General features: G+C 34.9%; 1 protein-coding gene across 1 annotated transcript in view; it reads left to right on the forward strand.

Moving 5' to 3' along the window:
• The window catches only part of LOC136036224 (uncharacterized), an 87,665-nt gene that overhangs the window by 46,195 nt on the left and 22,626 nt on the right, over positions 1 to 18,844 (forward strand). Inside the window, exon 4 of the mRNA XM_065718321.1 lies at positions 17,742 to 17,848. Coding sequence (XP_065574393.1) covers positions 17,742 to 17,848 — 107 coding nt within the window. The remainder of the gene's footprint in view (positions 1 to 17,741; positions 17,849 to 18,844) is intronic.

Consider the following 18,844-nt stretch of genomic DNA (forward strand, 5'->3'; position numbering starts at 1 on the left):
GTTCTCAGTTTTAATTTTGCCCCTTACTTTCAGTTGAAATAGCATGTTTTTTTTAAATTTATTTTCTGATCGTTTCTCAAATAATGCCGGTAAATCTGGCTCACCGTCATGAAAAACGTTCTACCATCACGGGAAACTTCTTCATGGAAAGTTCCTCCCACATAAAATACTACCATTTCCATCCGTGATCGTTACCACGAACTGTTTGATACTTAAGGACTTTATTTCTGCAGGTTTTGAGTTTAAAGTGGCTCTTTATTTTTCTTTGGAAAATTTCTTTTTAATGAAAGTTTTTTGAATTAATTTCTGTTCGTATTTATGGCCGAAGTTCTATTATTGTTAACATATTGAATATTTCTACACTTTTCACGTCCTCAGTTTAACAGTTAAAATATCTATATTTATTTTATTTGTTCTAATTACTAAAAAGTTTTACAACCACTTGAAGAGAATTCCAAGCGATTTTGAATTAGCTCACCTTTTGTCCTTGACGCCTCTGGGTTGAGGAGATCCACTACGGTAAAACTGAAATTCTCTGACGGTGTGTCAAGAGATTAATCAATTATTTCTATTAGAATTATTAGCCAATTAATTACGTACGGCTTCAAATATGGTTATATTCTTTAAAGGCTAGAATTTATTATTATAATATCTTCGAATAGGCTGATTTGGTAGCAAGTTTTCTTCTATTTGTGTGCTATTGGTTCTTACCAATATTTATAACTATTTCAAGTTAAGTATGGTGTAGTGTTCTTGTTGCTCTTTTTACGGAACACCCTTTGTACCTTTGGATAGCAAAGGTACAAAGGGTGTTCCGTAAAAAGAGCAACAAGAACACTACACCATACCTAACTTGAAATAGTTATAAATATTGGTAAGAACCAATAGTACACAAATAGTCAAGTTTCAAAGCTGCTGAGCTAATAGTTTTTTCAGGCTCCCCCTCTTTATGCTATCTAAAAAATTAAGGCTCCTTATCCTAAATAGCTGCATAAATGTTGCCGAAACAAAGCAATTAGGGGGTCTAGAAACCTAGAAATTAGAATCTTTTGATTTGCTTCAAGCATTCCCTCAGCATTCTCTGGAAGTTTCAACTAGATGTCAGTAGCTGTTTTAAATATTGCAAATACACCTTTCTGCAGATACGCTCTACGCACCATTTATGTGCATAGTATCTTTTGATTTAGTTCGACATAACCTGAAAGTTTCAACCAAATAGTATTAGCTGATCCTGAGATATTGCACGTGTGCCTTTTGACAACAGGTATGATCATCATTGTATTTTGATTATATTCAACCTCTCCCTCAATGTTCTCTGGAAGTTTCAACTTAATACCCTTACCTATTCCACAGATATTACAAACATGCCATTTTAACAGCAAGAATGCATACGGGGTCATTTGATAAAGTTTAACATCCAATTGACATATCTTGAAATTTTGGACTAATTAATCTTAGCCGTCCCTGAGATATTTTAGCTGCATATGGGACGAATGCATATCAACTAGGATGCGCATATAATCTTTTAGTTCAACATCACCCTAAAAATTCTCTGAATGATTCCACTTGATACTCTTCCCTAACTGTTCTTGAAACACTGAAGATATGCTCTTTTGACACACTGGATGCACATAGTTTCTTTTGATTTTGTTCAGTATTCTTCTCAATATCCCTTAAAATTTTCAACTGAGTAGCCTTAACAGTAACAGTAAAACAGTAGCAGTAGTAGCATTATGGGTAGTAGTATTGACCCTTACAATTTCAAGATAAATAAACGTGTTAAGTAGGCAAACTTGGAAGAGTTGTAATTAGTCATTGTTGCAGTCGGACAGAGTCGCAGTCGGAAAGAGTTCCAGTCAAAGGTATTTATAGTTACCGTCACGGCAGTATTAGCCATAGTGGTCCTGGAAAGTTAATTTAATACGCTCTCAAGATATGCACATAGGACGGATGCACATAAACTGGGATGCACTTAGAATCTTTCAGTTCAACGTCACCCTCAACACTGTCTGAATGCTTCAACTTGATACTCCTCCCAAACTTTTCTCAAAACACTGAAGATATGCTCTTTTGAAAAACTGGATACATATAGTTTCTTTTGATTTTGTTCAATATCCTTCTCAATATTCCCTAAAATTTTCAACTGAGTAGCCTTAATAGTAACAGTAACGCAGTAGCAGTAGTAGTATTATGAGAAGTAGTATTGATCGTAACAATTTCAAGTTAAATGAAGTTAATAAGTAGGCAAACTTGTAAGTAGTCGCAATTAGTCATTGTCGCTGTCGGAAAGAGTTGCAGTCGGAAAGAGTCGCAGTCCAAGGTATTTATAGTTACCGTCACGGCAGTAATAGCAATAGTGGTCCTGCAAATTTAATTTAATACTCTTAGTCGCTCTCAAGATATGCATATAGGACGGATGCACATAAAATCTTTTAGTTCAACATCACCCTCAGCATTCTCTGATTTTTTTAACTTAATACCCCTCCCGAACTGTTCTCTAAACACTGAAGATATGCCCTTTTGACAAACTGGATGCTTATATTTTCTTTTGATTTTGTTCAACATCCTTCTCAATATTCCCTAAAATTTTCAACCGAGTAGTCTTAGCAGTAACATTAAAAGTAACACAGTAGCAGTAGTAGCATTATGGGTAGTAGTATTGGCCCTAACAGTTTCAAGTTAAATAAACTTATTAAGCAGGTAAACCTGCAAGTAGTCGCAAGTAGTCATTGTCGCAGTCGGAAAGAGTCGCAGTCGAAGGTACTTATAGTTACCGTCACGGCAGTATTAGCAATAGTGGTTCTGAAAAGTTAAGTTAATACTCTTAGTCGCTCTCAAGGTATGCACATAGGTCGGATGCACATAAACTAAGATGTACATAGACTCTTTTAGTTCAAAATCACCCTCAACATTCTCTGAATATTTCAACTTGATACCCCTCCCGAACTGTTCTCGAAACACTGAAGATATGCCCTTTTGACAAACTGGATGCATATAGTTTCTTTTGATTTTGTTCAATATTCCCCACAAAATTCCCTGAAATTTTCAACCGAGTAATCTTAGCGGTAACAGTAACAGTAACAGTAACACAGTAGCAGTAGTAGCATTATGGGTAGTAGCATTGGCCTAAACAGTTTCAAGTTAAATACAATTATTAAGTAGGCAAACCTGCAAGTAGTCACAAGTAGTCATTTTCACAGTCGGAAAGAGTCGCAGTCGAAGGTATTCATAGTTACCGTCACTTCATTAGTAACAATAGTGGTCCTGAAAAGTTTTAAGTTAATAATCTTGTTAATACCTCGAGTCGCTCTCGAGGTATTATAAATGTCCTTTATTGCTAGTATGGATGCACATAGTTTAATTTGACTTAGTTCAGCATCCTCCCAACGTTCCCTAAAGTTTCACCTTACCCTTGTCCTTGGGCTTTGGGGGGCTTGCCATCCGGAGGCATAGTTATTAAACCTTTTGAATGTTTTGAACAAATATTTTTTTTTTAATTTAGATCTTTGTTGAGGAGATTGGTTGGCTGCCCTGCAACCACATTCGGGCATTCTCCTGAACATACACTCAAAGTTCCCGCTTAATACTCTTATCCGTCCCTGAGCTATTGCTTATAGGTTATTTTGACAGCTCGCAGGTACATAGTGTGTTTTAATTTTGTTCAACATTATCCTCAAAATTCCTTGAAAGTAGTGAAAAGTAAAATCAGTCATAGTGACAAACAGTTACAGTCGCAGTCAAGTCACAAGTATTCGCAGTAACAGGCAGTCACTGTCACAATTCACTTTAGTAGTCGTCGCAAGTAGTCACAGTAGCAGTCGCAAGTAGTCACAGCTGTAGTCACAAGTAGTCGCATTTGCAGTTACAGTAGCAGGTGTAGCTGTAGCGACCCTGCAAGTTTCAAGTTAATACGATTACCTGTTCCTAAGATTTTGCAAAAATGCCTGCTTGATAACTTGGAGGCCAATAGTGCCTTTGATTTCGCTCAACATAACCCACAACATTTCTTGAAATTTCACCTCAATACCTTATTCTTTTCGGACATACTCAGGATTCAACGTTTCCCCCTTTCCTAATGATAAATCCTGCATGTAAAAATGGACAAACTGCATAGTTTACATTCCTTGTCTCATGGACTCTTGGGGGCACGGGATGCCCAGAGGCATAATTGTTAGACGTTTTCATTATTTGAAACAAATGGCTTTTTGAGATTTCTATAAGTGTTGAAGGTCATCTTCAACATCCATGTAAACATGCCACAAAAGTTTCAACTTCATAACATCAGTTGTTACTTAAAAATTGCTGTAGTGGCCTTTTGACAATCATCATGCATATAGTGCGTTTTGATTTTGTTTGGAATCCCCCTCAACATTTCTAAAATTTCCATCTTAGTACCCTAAACCTCATTGGAAACTCGAGATCAAACATGCTCCCCTCTTCCTTTTAACTAACCTTATATATAACAATGGGTAACTTGCATAACTTACAACCCTTGCCCTAGGGGCTTTGGTTTTTTCATCCCTAAAACCCCAGTTATTTTACCTTTAAATTATTTGGAACAAAACTTTTTTTTCTTAATCTCGATCAGTGTTGAGGGAAGGGGGCACCTAAAAAGAGAAAAGGGGAAAGAAGAGAAATCACTCATCAACATCCCCTCGGCATATAGTGGAAGTTTAAACATAATACATTCAACCGTTCCTTAGATATTGCTCATCAAATCTTTTGATAACCAGCATCTAGATACTTAGTTTTAATAGTGCTTAGCATCTCTGTCAATATTTGCTTAAGGATTCTTTTTAATACCCTAAGCGGTTTTGGAGATCCAAAATCAAGTACATTCCCTTTTCCGGAAAAAATCTTTATATGTTAACAATGGGCAACTGTCATAATTTACAGCAATTGCCTCGGCAGCCTTGGGAGATTATCATAGATGAATAGATAGATAGATAGATTTATCACTCCTATTGGGCCATGGTGGCAAACACAAGACAAGCAAAAAAAAATACAGCAACAAAACATAAACTAAAAAACACTAAACTGATTGTTTAAGGCTGTGATTAAGTAAACTTGAAAACATCGAGGTTCAAAATTGAAGTTAGGGTAGCCTTCTGTCTATCAATTCTCTATAGACCTTCAATTGTCAAAAACCCTTCAAATACCACTTATTCATTGGCGGAAATAGCAGGTTAATTATACCAGCTTGTCAATCTGGTCTCTAGAGCGATTTGAAACGATTCTTTCTGGCAAAAAATTTGTAAAAATTTCCTGTAGCTGAAAATATTCTATGGGAATGTTTGAAAACAGGAAAATACATCGAAAAATGGTTGCAATCATCTTACAGGTTATTGTCTTCTGCTCATGATAGTACCGATTTTGTTCTAAAAGCAATATCTTTCATGGAGTACACTTGTGAAAAAGAGCTAGACATTTTCTACGATTTCTAAGCAATCAGAAAAAATAGAGCAAAATCCTAGCAAAAATTTTGTAGCATCTTAAGAAGCTATGGCCTGATATTAAAAGCGGTATCGTCATCCAATGATTACTTGAGTACTTTTTAAATATAAATTTTCAATTTTAACATGGGATTTTTGAGTTCCATCAGTTCACTTATTCACGGCATTAAGAAAATCATCACAATGCCTCATGCCTACCCAGACGAACTTTCCGATATTATTTATATCTAAGTGACACTTGCTTTTCAAAATTTCAAATATCCGACCTATTTCAACTCCGAACGCATAGTTATTTGGCCATTGGACTATTTTGAACCAAACGATATGGTCTTTAATGATATGGTTAAAATTAGCATAATCCTTGATCTTCTACAGTACTGAAGCATTCATAACCCCCTTATTTTGTCGACATCATTAAACACACACATTTCTTAATCTACCATTTCATTAAAAGAATGTTTTCATACTCTTCAATATTTTCACTTTTAGTTTGTGTAAATAAATGCATATCAAGGTAATAAAAAACACAGTAATATTTTGTTTCAATTATTCATTCATAGTAAGTTCTTTTCGCCCTAAGTTAGAATTAAATAAAAAAAACAAGTTTTTTTAACTGATAGTAAGGAGCGACATTAAAACTTAAAATGAACAGAAATTACTCCGTATATGAAAGGGGCTTTTCCTCCTCAACGCCCTGCTCTTTACGCTAAACTTTGACTGTTTCTCTTAACTCTACTTTTTAAAACAGTAAAAACTTTAGCGTAAAGAGCGGGGTGTTGAGGAGGAAAAGCCCCTTTCATACACGGAGTAATTTCTGTTCGTTTTAAGTTTTAACGTCACTCCTTACTTTCAGTTAAAAAACTTATATTTTTAGGGGGTGTTTCCTCTATTTTCTAAAAAAGGCAAATTTTTTCAGGCTCGTAACTTTTGATGGGTAAGACTAAACTTGATGAAACTTATATATTTAAAATCAGCATTAAAATTCAATTCTTTTGATGTAGCTATTGGTATCAAAATTCCGTTTTTTAGAGTTTCGGTTAACATTGAGTCCTTACTACAGTTCGTTACCACGAACTGTTTGACTATTATATGTCTAAATTGAAATTTTTATAGGTTATGATTATCCTCTTTACTTTCTTTTGAATTTTTTTTTTTGTGATAATCTTTTTTGAACAAACTCAGTTTGTTTTGTAGTTGGTATAGTTTTATTACTGTGTGGCACTTTTTTTTATTTCTCTGGGGAAACATTATTTTGAACATTTCCTTAAACTAGTCGAGACAAGTATTTTAAAAAGTGCTGAATTTAATTATTATCATTATACCACGTTTTCAAAATTACTTAATATAATAACTTTTTATAAAGATTTGTCTGTACAAGTTAAGCGAAAGATTGTCTTGTTTTTTTTTCATAATATAGTTTTGAGGATCTTACAAAAACCGAGTGAGTTATCGGTCCACACCTTGGAGTAGTTTACCATCATAGTAGTTTACACAATCTCGAAACCAGATTTTTTTTTGTTAAACAGCACTTGAGATCTGGCAAAACCGAGTGAGAAGCTGGTACATCCATGGAGTGGAGTTTCATGTCTTATCTACACAATAAAAAATAAATAAAAATTGAGACACTGATGAAGTTCACGCAAGGGGAGTGGAGAGTAAAAACTGAGATGGCCTTGGTACTGAAACACATAGCTACGCCTCTTCAAAAATTTGTCGCAAATACTTGAAGCAAAATATAATTCTACGTTAACATATCATTTTCTTGTTTCTTTTTTTACGTTTTTTACAATATCTACAGTATTGACATATTTTTTACGGCAATATTTTGAAAACAATGCAATGGGAGCTAGCAAAATAACAATATATTATTGCATCAAAGGTGTAAAACCAAGAATTAAGGTGTGTGGTCCTTTGAAACAAGCAATTTTGCGGCTAACCTGTAGCTGCAACTTTGTCCAAAATGACAAGATAGGCTGCTAATATCATTGCGCTGATTAGTCTCAGATCTGTCCATTTACTGAGGCAGAATTGTCAGTTTACTTGGGATTTTTTCTTAAAGAATAATCTAAACTATCTCAAAAAACAGGAAAATCGTCACTTTTCAGCGATTTTTAACGTGTTTATAATCTAGAAAATCCTATACTTCTACTGGGCTGCGAATTTTATAGTCCATGAATGTGTCCCCTGAGCATCCAAAGATGTGATTTTTTTTCTAAAATGGGTCCATTTTGAAATCTCAAAAAGTACAGGTTATTTGTTTAACCAGTTGCACTATTGACCAGAATAGGTTTTTATAAATCTTTCTCTAATCTCAAATATGATTTAAACGAAAAAAAAACATTTATTCAAATGACTTCGTATGAAAGCACGAAACTCATATATAACATGTAAATTCCTTTCTTTGGAGAAAATCCTTTAACTACGACATCTCTGGGCAAACCTGGATGCTCAAAAGCAAAAATATGCCGAGAAAAAAGAGTAATTTGGTGAAAAGTGAATTTTTTTTTTTACCAAAAAATACATCAGGTTGGGAAATGTTTCGTTTTGTGTCATAGATTTACAAAACATGTCTCTGTTTGGCCTTTTACGTCCCAAATTTACTAAATATGTCACTATTTTGACCTTATATGACATTGTTTCCCCACACATCAAAATGTGTCTTTTTGATATAAGACATGACATTAACTGTGGCTAACTCAGACCGTAGAGTAATAGTCTCTTCGTCTAAGTGTCATGGGTTTGAATAAGAATTGTGGTTTTATTTTAGCATATACTCTTTTTGGGGCTAGAGTTGCGTTTGTTTAGAAAAAATCAGTATTGGCCACTTTATTCGTGCAGATAGATAGGGAATTTGATTTATGATAGGGAATGGGATAGGTATTTAAGGTGAGGGGATCTTCTCTCTCTGTTTATTAGAAGTTCCAAAGCTATGGCTTAGTTAAGTCTTTTTTTGATTAATTAAAAAAAACAAGTTTTCTTAAATGAAAGTAAGGAGCGACATTAAAACTTAAAACGAACAGAAATTACTGCGTATATGAAAGGGGCTGCTTCCTCATCAGCGCCCCGCTCTTTACGCAAAAGTTTGACTCTTTCTCTCAACTCTTCTTTTTAAAACAGTAAAAAACTTTAGTGTAAAGAGCGGGGCGTTGATGAGGAAGCAGCCCCTTTCATATACGAAGTAAAATCTGTTCGTTTTAAGTTTTAATGTCGCTCCTTACTCTCAGTTAAAAAAACTTGTTTTTTTTTGTTAATTTCTGAACGTTTTTGAATCAATGCATGTTTTGATTTTGGCTCTCCGCAGAGGAATAATTAAAACGAAATTTGCATATTTTTTTTTTGCTAAATGGTTTTCTCATAGTTTTTATCGAATGATTTTGAGAAAAAAGAGCGGGGGGGGAAGCCTAGTTACTTAAAAAGGCAACTAGAACTTTCAATTTCTTACGAATGTTTTTATTAGTAAAAGATATACGTAACTTATAAATTAGCTTACATAACAAACTTTTGTATTTTCATGTTTTTATTGCATATATGAGGGGATCCGCTCCCTCGTAAGCACCTCGCTCTTTACACTGAAGCTTAAATGTTTTTCCAATTCATCAAGAATGACCCCTGAATCACAAAATCCGTAGAATAAATATTTGAAATTACTAAAAATACTTTAGCGTAAAGAGCAAGGTATTAGGAGGAGGTGAGCCCCTCATATGCGTAATAATTTCTGTCCGTTTTAAGTTTTAATGCTGGTCCTTACTTCCAGTCGAGAAAACTTTTTCATATTTATTTTTTCATTGTTTTTTTTTTTTAATATTGCTAGAGAATCCTGCGCTCCCTTCATGGAAATTTTCTTCCCCCATGACAAATTCCTCGATGGAAAGTTCCCTCAACATATCCCCCTCTTCTCAGCCCCTCCCCCAACCAACAATTCCCCCTGGAAACGTCTGTACACTTCCCAATTACCATTACTATATAAGCACTGGTCAAAGTTTGTAACTTGTAGCCCCTCCCATGGGGACTGTAGGGGAGTGAGTCGCCCCAACGACATAGTTTTAAGGTTTTTCGACTACGTTGAATAAAATGGCTATCTCAGAATTTTGATCCGTTGACTTTGGGAAAATAACTAGCGTGGGAGGGGGCCTAGGTGCCCTCCAATTTTTTTGGTCACTTAAAAATGGCACTATAACTTTTTATTTTGTGTTAGAATGAGCCATCTTGCAACATTCTAGGACCACCGGGTCGATACGATCGCCCCTGGGGGAAAAAAACAAAGAAATAAACACGCATCCGTGATCTGCCTTCTGGCAAAAAATACAAAATTCCACATTTTTGTAGATAGGAGCTTGAAACTTCTACAATGGGGTTCTCTGATATGCTAAATCTGATGGTGTGATTTTCGTTAGGATTGTATGACTCTTTGGGGGTGTTTCCCCCTGTTTTCTAAAATAAGGTAAATTTTCTCTGGCTCTTAACTTTTGATGGGTGAAACTAAACTTGATGAAACTTATATATTTAAAATCAGCATTAAAATGCTATTGGTATAAAAATTTCATTTTTTAGAGTTTTGGTTACTATTGAACCGGGTCGCTCCTCACTACAGTTCGTTATCACGAACTGTTTGACGACAGCGAGACTGAGTTGTGCTTTCATGGACAACATTTTGCTTAGGAGTTGGGACTTCAAATTTTGTTTTGAAGTGGGGTTATACGATTTTTCCATGATTCCCATAAAGAACATCGATTTTTTTTCTTCTTAGTTCTTGTTGCTCATTAAACTTTCTCGCAACTTATAATGATAGTAATAGCTAAATTAGCACTAAAATATAACCAAATGTACCAATGATATTGATGAAACCGTACAAGTTGTAGAGATTTCAGAAAAGTAGTGACTTTGCGGTTTCTTTTTTTGGTATGACTTTAATTTAATGATTTAATTTAAATCATTAAATTATAATAATTTAATTTAATGTAACTGATCTTTGAATGGGAAAAAAATCAAATACTTTATATTCCAGGAATGAGAATGTCCTTGTTGTCAGAACTAAATATAAACTCGAGGCATTAGTGTTTGTTCTAAGCAATATTTAAGCTATTATTTTTAAAAACAAAGACTATTGTTATCACTTTATTACTACACCCGCTTCATCATTTAATAATTAAGTTTAGTTTTTTAAATTAAACGCAAAAACAGCTAAAAAACAAAAACAAAACAAGGTGAAATGTATTTTGGAATATTTCTCTTGTCATTTACATAGCTATTAAAGTAAACACTTTTAATATAATTATAATGATTACTTTAATTTTGTGGCTTGTATTGTCATTATTTTGTAAAAAATTATTATTGGTATAATTGTACAGGTTTTGTTATTATTACCATCAAAATAGTGGAAATTTAAGTGATTACAGTTATATTATATTACTAATGTTGGTGAACAATAGTTACCATAGCAAAATGAGTTATAGTTGGTATTAGTTATAACGACAAACTATACCTTAGAATAAAGTTTTGGTGGAAGCACACACAGGGAAGCCCAACCGCGAAGCAAAAGAAGAAGCGCACACACCGCGGAGAATGGTATAATTATAAAGGGTAAAATTTAACTATTCAGAAATAAATTTCTAAATTGATTAAGTATTGAAAGCAAAAAATTATTTTGCAGTCTTGATGAAAGCAAAAATTATTTTGCAGTCCTCGTTTTGACTTGAAAAATGCCCAAAGTATCTGCTAAATATATTTTGTTTTTTGCATACGGCATTAAATTTTGATTTTCACAGTATTAGATGCTTGAGAAAATGAACGCTCTTTAATTTAGTCTGAGTTTTGTCGATTTTTTCTGTGTTTCAGTGAAGAAGGTACTTACGTATTATATCGACCACACTCAAGAAATGAAGTTAGGTTAATTATAATGAAATATACCAAAATATGGTAAAAATATAATATTTTTGCAACAAAATTATGGAGAGTACAACAGAGAATTTTAGAAAGCAGCCCGCACAGAAAGCATTATATTAAATATCTAACCTAACTTTATAGATTAAATATTTAACTAAAATATACATACATAGTAATTTATGTCACTCAGGCTAAACTAACTATCTTCAAGTGCACACAGAGAAACCGGTTTTACAACAGATCAAGAGCAACAGTGTGGTCGATATAACACATAAGTATCATGGCAAACATTCTTGTCATTTTTTTATTTTAACCCTTTTTTTACAGAATAAAGCTGCGTAGAAATTACGCATATTAGGAAGCAAAACTATCACATTCTAGTACAGAAATCGCATCAAAAATCACCGTAAAAATGTCATGTAAACATATCATATAAACGTAATGTAAACATATAAGCATCATATAAACATCATATAAAAATAACATAAATATGTAAACATCATTATATAAACATATGATCGTCATGAATTTTGAAAAAATGGAATTTTGATACCAATAGTTACATTACCCATCAAAAGTTACGAGCCTGAGAAAATTTGCCTCATTTTAGAAAATAGGGGGAAACACCCTCTAAAATTTATATGATCTTAACGAAAATCACACCATCAGATGCAGCGTATCAGAGAACCTTATTGTAGAAGTTTCAAGCCCCTATCTACAAAAATGTGGAATTTCGCATTTTTTGCCAGCAGACAAATCACGGATGCGTGTTTATTTGTTTTTTTGTTTTTGTTTTTTTTTTTCAGGGGTGATCGTATCGGCTCAGTGGCCCTAGAATGTCACGAAAGGGCTCATTCTAACGGAAATTAAAAGTTCTAGTGCCCTTTCCAAGTGACCAAAAAAATTGGAGGGCATGTAGGCCCCCTCCCATGCTCATTTTTCCCCAAAGTCACAGGATCAAAATTTTGATATAGCCATTTTATTCACCGTAGTCAAAAAACCTAATAACTATGTCTTTGGGGACGAATCCCCCGCAGTCCCTGTGGGAGGGGCTGCAAGTTACAAACTTTGACCTGTGTTTACATATAGTAATGGTTACGGGAAAGTGCACAGACGTTTTCAGGGGATTTTTTGGTTTGGGGGGGTGAGAGTTCAGGAGGGGGGGGGGTTACGTGGGAGGATCTTTCCATGAAGGAATTTCTCATGGGGGAAGAGACTTTCAATGGAGGGGGCGCAGGATTTTCTAGCATTATTTAAAAAAAACAATAAAAAAATAAATATGAAAAGTTTTTTCTACTGAAAGTGAGGAGCAGCATTAAAACTTAAAACGAACAGAAATTATTACGCAAATGAGGGGTTTACCTCCTCGTAATACCTCGCTCTTTACGCTAAAGTATTGTTAGTAATTTCGACTATTTATTCTACGGCCTTTGTGATTCAGCGATCATTCTTAAGGAATTGGGACAAAATTTAAGCTTAAGTGTAAAGAGCGAGGTATCGACGAGGGGTGAGCCCCCTCATATACGCAAAAAAACATACGAATATAGAAGTTCGCTACGTAAGTTAATTCGTAAGTTACGTATATTTTTTACTTATGAAAACATTCGTAAAAAATTAAAAGTTATAGTTGCCTTTTTAAGTAATCAAAAAATTGGAGGGAAACTAGGCCTCCTCCCTCGCTCCTTTTTTCTCAAAATCTTCCGATTAAAACTATGAAAAAGCCATTTAGCCAAAAAAATTAATATGCAAATAACGTTTTAATTATTTATGTGCGGAGAGATCAAAACATGCATTAATTCAAAAACATCAAGAAATTTAAAAAAAAAACAATTTTTTTAAATGAAAGTAAGGAGCGACATTAAAACTTAAAACGAACAGAATTACTCCGTATATGAAAGGGGCTTTTCCTCCTCAACATCCCGCTCTTTTTGCTAAAGTTTTTTACTGTTTCAAAAAGTAGAGTTAAGATAAAGAGTCAAACTTTAGCGTAAAGAGCGGGGCGTTGAGGAGGAAAAGCCCCTTTTATATACGAAGTAATTTCTGTTCGTTTTAACTTTTAATGTCGCTCCTTACTTTCATTTAAAATAACTTTTTTTTGTTTAATTATTCTAATCTCGTAAGCGTATGCATATCGCAGTAAAAGTTTTAAAATTGCTAGGGAACATCTAATGTCGTATGCACAAATTAATCTTGAATTAGATGTGTTCTGTCGTATGTAAATGGGTCTTTAACGTCACTGTGATAAATTACTTTGTTAAAATACATGTTGCAAAAAGATAGTGAACTAAAACTCACATTACTGAAAAATCACAAGAAAACAGACAGATCTCACGTTTTTGTACAAGTTCCTTGACAAGTTAGAAATCTTGTGAAAAAGCAGGAATTAGAACCTCTAGCTTATGCTTACATACTTAAAATCAAATAAACCCACAAGCAGATACCAAATCACTTTCAAAGTATCGAGGAGAAAAAAAAAGGAATAAATTTAAACTAAAACTCTCTTGGAATTACTACAGAATTTGCTAGGCTTTGAGCACTTTTGGGGATTATCTTTAAAAATTTTCTTTAATGATATTGTTAGGATGGAAACTGTCATATGGAAGACACTTGAGTTCTATATTCAGCCACATTCAGCTTACGTGTCTAAAGCACATTCATCTATCCAGCAACATGTTTAAGCCAACGGTTGTTTCCAACAGTTTATTGACAGATGTTTTAAAATCATAATGAAAAGAATTTTTTTTTCTTGTCGCTCCTGAAATTTTCAAACTAGTATATCTCATGAAGGAATTTTTGTATCAAAAAATGGATGACAAAATTGTATCTGTCTTAGTTCAAAAGTTGATTTTTTTGCCGTAGGCCAACTTTCTAACGTCACCACTTAGAAAGGAGCAAAGGATAAGCTCCAATTTCTTTAGCAATGACAGAACTTTTAAAGTTTAAGAGGTACATCTGATAACATTTCTCTACCTCAATCCCAAGTCCAAAAAAACAAGTGATAAACCCAGCAAAAATCATGGCAGCACTTTCGGACCCGTGGGAAAAAGCCGCTTTTTTGCTTCTGTAAATATTTCTATTTATTACTCAAAGAAGATATATTGGCTGTGGGGCCAGGAACTGCCGCATATATTTAACACTTATAGATTTTAGTCCATCTTCAATTTGAAAGTGGTGCCTGCCTGCTTGACTGCTAGAACGGAGCTTTCCACTCGAAAGCAGAAACATGGTTTGATGAAATGAAAGCTTGACTGCACAACTTCAGATACTCCTCCCTGACATAGGCTACATAACTCCACTTCACTTCGCACACCATAGGCTCTGGCTCTTTATAAAGAGCCTTATTCTGGCTCTTTATCTGGCTCATTATCTGGCTCGTGGACAAGCACAAACCATCCTTTTTAGCCCCAAGCAAGAGTTCTGCGGATCCTTCCAAAATCTAATGCCATATTCATCAATCCAGCCTGAGGTCCACACTTTCCGTAAAAACCGCACAGGTTAGACCCTTACCAGTTTCCAGGAATAAGCCGACATCGGCGGCATAGAAAAAAAAAACCGGACAAAACCAAAGTGTTGCTCTCGCAACATAATGAATATTATATATCAATACGGCTTTAAACATATATAAAGATTGTTAAATATTATCCCTACTAATTTATCTTTCTCTGAGCTTTAATTCTGGTAGAGGAGTACATAAAGAAAAAGATAACACTCTTCAAGACGCACACAAAAATATAACATTAAAAGTATATAAAAAATATTGCCAATCGCGTGAACTCTACAAAAAACAGATTTTAGCGTTAAAAGTTACATAATTATGCAAACGGAAATGCAATTAAAAGATTGTAAATGACAATCTTTGAAATACAATCTGAAATGTTGAAAAATTAGAAAATATGAGGTATTTTTAACTTACGAACGGGTGATCGGGTCTTAATGAAATTTTATATTTAGAAGGATATCGTGTCTCAGAGCTGTGATTTTAAATCCCGAACGGATCCGGTGGCATTGGGGGGATTTGGGGGGGACCTAAAGTCTTGGAAAACGCTTAGAGTGGAGGGATCAGGATGAAACTTGGTGGGAAAAATAAGCAGAAGTCCTAGATATGTGATTGACATAACCGGAATGGATGCGTTCTATTTGGGGGAGATGGGGGGGGGCTAATTATGAGAAAATAGAAAAAATGAGGTAATTTTCAGTTACGAAGGAGTGATCGGACCTTAATGAAATTTCATATTTAGAAGGAACTCGTAACTCAGAACTCTAATTTTAAATCCTGACCGGATCCAGCGTCATTGTGGGAGTTGGGGGGATCGGAAATCTTGGAAAACACTTAAAGTGGAGAGTTCAGGATGAAACTTGGTGGGAAGAATAAAAGCAAGTCCAAGATACGTGACTGACATAACTGGACCAAATCTGCTCTCTTTGGTGTTGTTGGGGGGAAGTAATTTGGAAAATTAGAAAAAATAAGGTAATTGTAACTTACGAACAGGTGATAAGATCGTAACGAAATTTGATGTTTAGAAAGATCTTGTGCTTCAGAGCTCTCATTTTAAATCCCGACCAGATCCAGTGACATTGGGGGGAGTTGGAGGGGGAAACCGGAATTATTGGAAAACGGGAAAATTGAGCTATCTTTATCTTACGAATGGGTGATCGGATCATAATGAAACTTGATATATAGAAGGATCTTATGTCTAAGATGCTCCATTTTCAATTCGAATCGGATCTGGGGACATAGGGGGCTGGAGGAAGGAAACAGAAATCTTGGAAACCGGAAATCTTGGAAAACGGTTAGAGTGGAGAGAATGGTATGAAACACGATGGAAAGAATAAGCACTAGTTATAGATGCGTGATTGACATAATTGGAACAGGTCTGTTCTGGGGGGAGCTGGGGGGGGTGTTAATTTGGAAAAATTAGAAAAATTGAGGTATTTTTAACTTAAGAACAGGTGACAAGATCTTAATGAAATTTGATATTTAGAAGGAAACCCATGTCTCAGAACTCTTATTTCAAATTCTGACTAGATCTGTTGACATTGGGGGAGTTTGAGGGGGAAACCGGAAATCTTGGAAAACGCTTAGAGTGGAGAAATCGGGATGAAACATGATGGGTAGAATAAGCAAATGTTGTAGATATGTGATTGACGTAACCGTACTGGATCCGCTCTCTTTGAGGGAGTTAGGGGGTGGGGTTAAGTGCTTTGTCTAGTTTGGTGCTTCTGGGCGTGCTAGGACGATGGAAATTAGTAGGCGCGTCAGGTAGCTGCACAAATTGACTTGATAAAGTTGTTTTCCCCGATTCGACCATCTTGGGGGTTGAAGGGAGAGGAAAAATTAGACAAAATGAGGCATTTATAACTTACGAGTGGGTGATCGGATCTTAATGAATTTTGATATTTAGAAGGGCCTCGTGACTCAGAGCTCTTATTTTAAATCCCGACCGGCATTAAGCCTCTGATTTTCCTGTTAAATCAATCTATTGATTCTTAGAATTTTGCTAGAGCTCATACCATATGAGCTCTTGGCTCTTGCGGCCTCGCCGCCAGTGCCATTAGAGCTCTTAGGTTTTTTTCTGTTCTATTTAGTTTTTTTCATGCTACCAATTTCAAAAACTAAATTGGCGTTTTCCTAAGTATAATCAGAAAAAAAGCTTACTACCGAAATACCTTATTTTGAAGTAACCCTGGAATATTAACAAGATTGTTCAATCAAAAGTGCCAAAAAATTACAGCCAAAAATTGCGGTTTCTTGAATTATTCCTTAGATTCCTAGGGGGAAAGTAAAAGGGGTGATTGACCTTGGGATGTTTCTTTATTCAGAACCCATGCCTTACATATCTTGAATTTATTGAAGTTATAGACTTAATAGGTTTATCAAACTAAATTTGATGACTCCATACACATGGACCCAAGTGCGATAGGCTCTTCAAAATGTATGCTCGTTATATGTCATATGTAAAATGAGCTGTTTTATAACCGTACTAAAATCCCAGGATTTTTTCTTATTTTCTTCATTTCTGCATTTAAAATTAATGTTGTGAAATTAGTTGTGAGAAATTCCTTCATAAAAAACTTTTACATTGTATTTCAACGTACTAAACATTTCCGAAGTTCCTGTAAAGACAGGGGCCAGAAACATTTTTGTTTATGAACCTACTTAAAATTTGCCTTAATCTGCGAGGTCTCTATCTCTCTCTGTCTTACCTCTTTCTTTTCTCTATCGTTATCTCTTTCCCTCTCTTCTTTCTTCTCTTCTTCGTTATCTCTTCTTCCGTCTCCCCTTCCCTCTTCAACTCTTCTTAATATATCTCTTTTTCTCACACACACGCGCAGATATCTCTCTCTATCTAGACAATTTGATACAGGTTTATGACACATTAATTTTTGGATTTTCTTATATCATAGGTCAAGGATATGATTCCCACTGGGTTCCTTACTGGAAAAGATGTACACCTTGTCATGTTCATTATGAAGTTATTGGAAAACTGGAAACAGCAGAAGAGGACTTTTTGGTATGTTTGACCAAGCATTATGTATTAAGTTTTCACAAACTTTTTACATTGTTCTTGTTTTCTAAGGTTCACTAAACAGAGTTTTGTTATCCTAGGTATCAACTGATTACCTAAATTAAATAATCTGACCGAAATCATCTAGATGGCACAAATATCGTATAGCATTCAACAAAAAACGGTAAAGCGAAGACATTTATAAAGAAATTTGTGACATTAGTGAGGTAAAGTAAAAACTGCACTAGTTCCTTGTGTCTGAGGCAAAATTGGGAAGTTCTTAATACCTAGAGATTTGAAATTAAATTCTTTCAAACGTGAACTTAGTGGTTCAGCTTGGCATTTTGTTAGTGCAGGGTCCCATGCAATGTCATAAGGATCTTCATTTTAGTCAACAAAATATCTTCACCAGGATGATAGAGAGTCAGAGTTGTTGCTCGAAGATGGAGAACTTTCTTGTTGTGTTCCTAGCAGCGAGTCTGCATTCTGTAGGTGGTGCTGCCGTGCTAGTATTGGACGAGTCAGAAGATCTTGTGAAATTGGCATTGAAACTGATGTAATATTTTGATACTTCACAGATGCACAAGTTTTGTATGAGAAACCAGTAACATTTGTAAAACAGAAATAACAGTCAATTTCGTGGCTGATTGACTCACGCAATATCATAGGACCTTGGAATGCCAGATGGTTGTTCTTCTTCACCCTCCTTATCCAGTTCTGTAATTTGCGTACATGTCAAACAGGTGAACTGCGGTACCCACAACACAATCAACCTTCGAATCAAACTATAGTTCATATACTCTTCTCAGGAATGATTTAAATGTCTTTCAGAGGGTTTTGCTTGTGTTGAGTTTCCATTCTATTGATTTTTTTCCCCTTGAAATAGTGATTCTTAGGTCTTTTAGGGGTAATTTTAGAGGTATTTTTTGTTTTGGGGCTTAGGGATTCTTAAGGATCTTTATAAGTCTTTTGGATTTTTAAAGGAAATTTCTATGGTTTCGG

This window comes from Artemia franciscana, chromosome 15 (genome assembly GCF_032884065.1).
Source record: "Artemia franciscana chromosome 15, ASM3288406v1, whole genome shotgun sequence".
NCBI lineage: Eukaryota > Metazoa > Arthropoda > Branchiopoda > Anostraca > Artemiidae > Artemia > Artemia franciscana.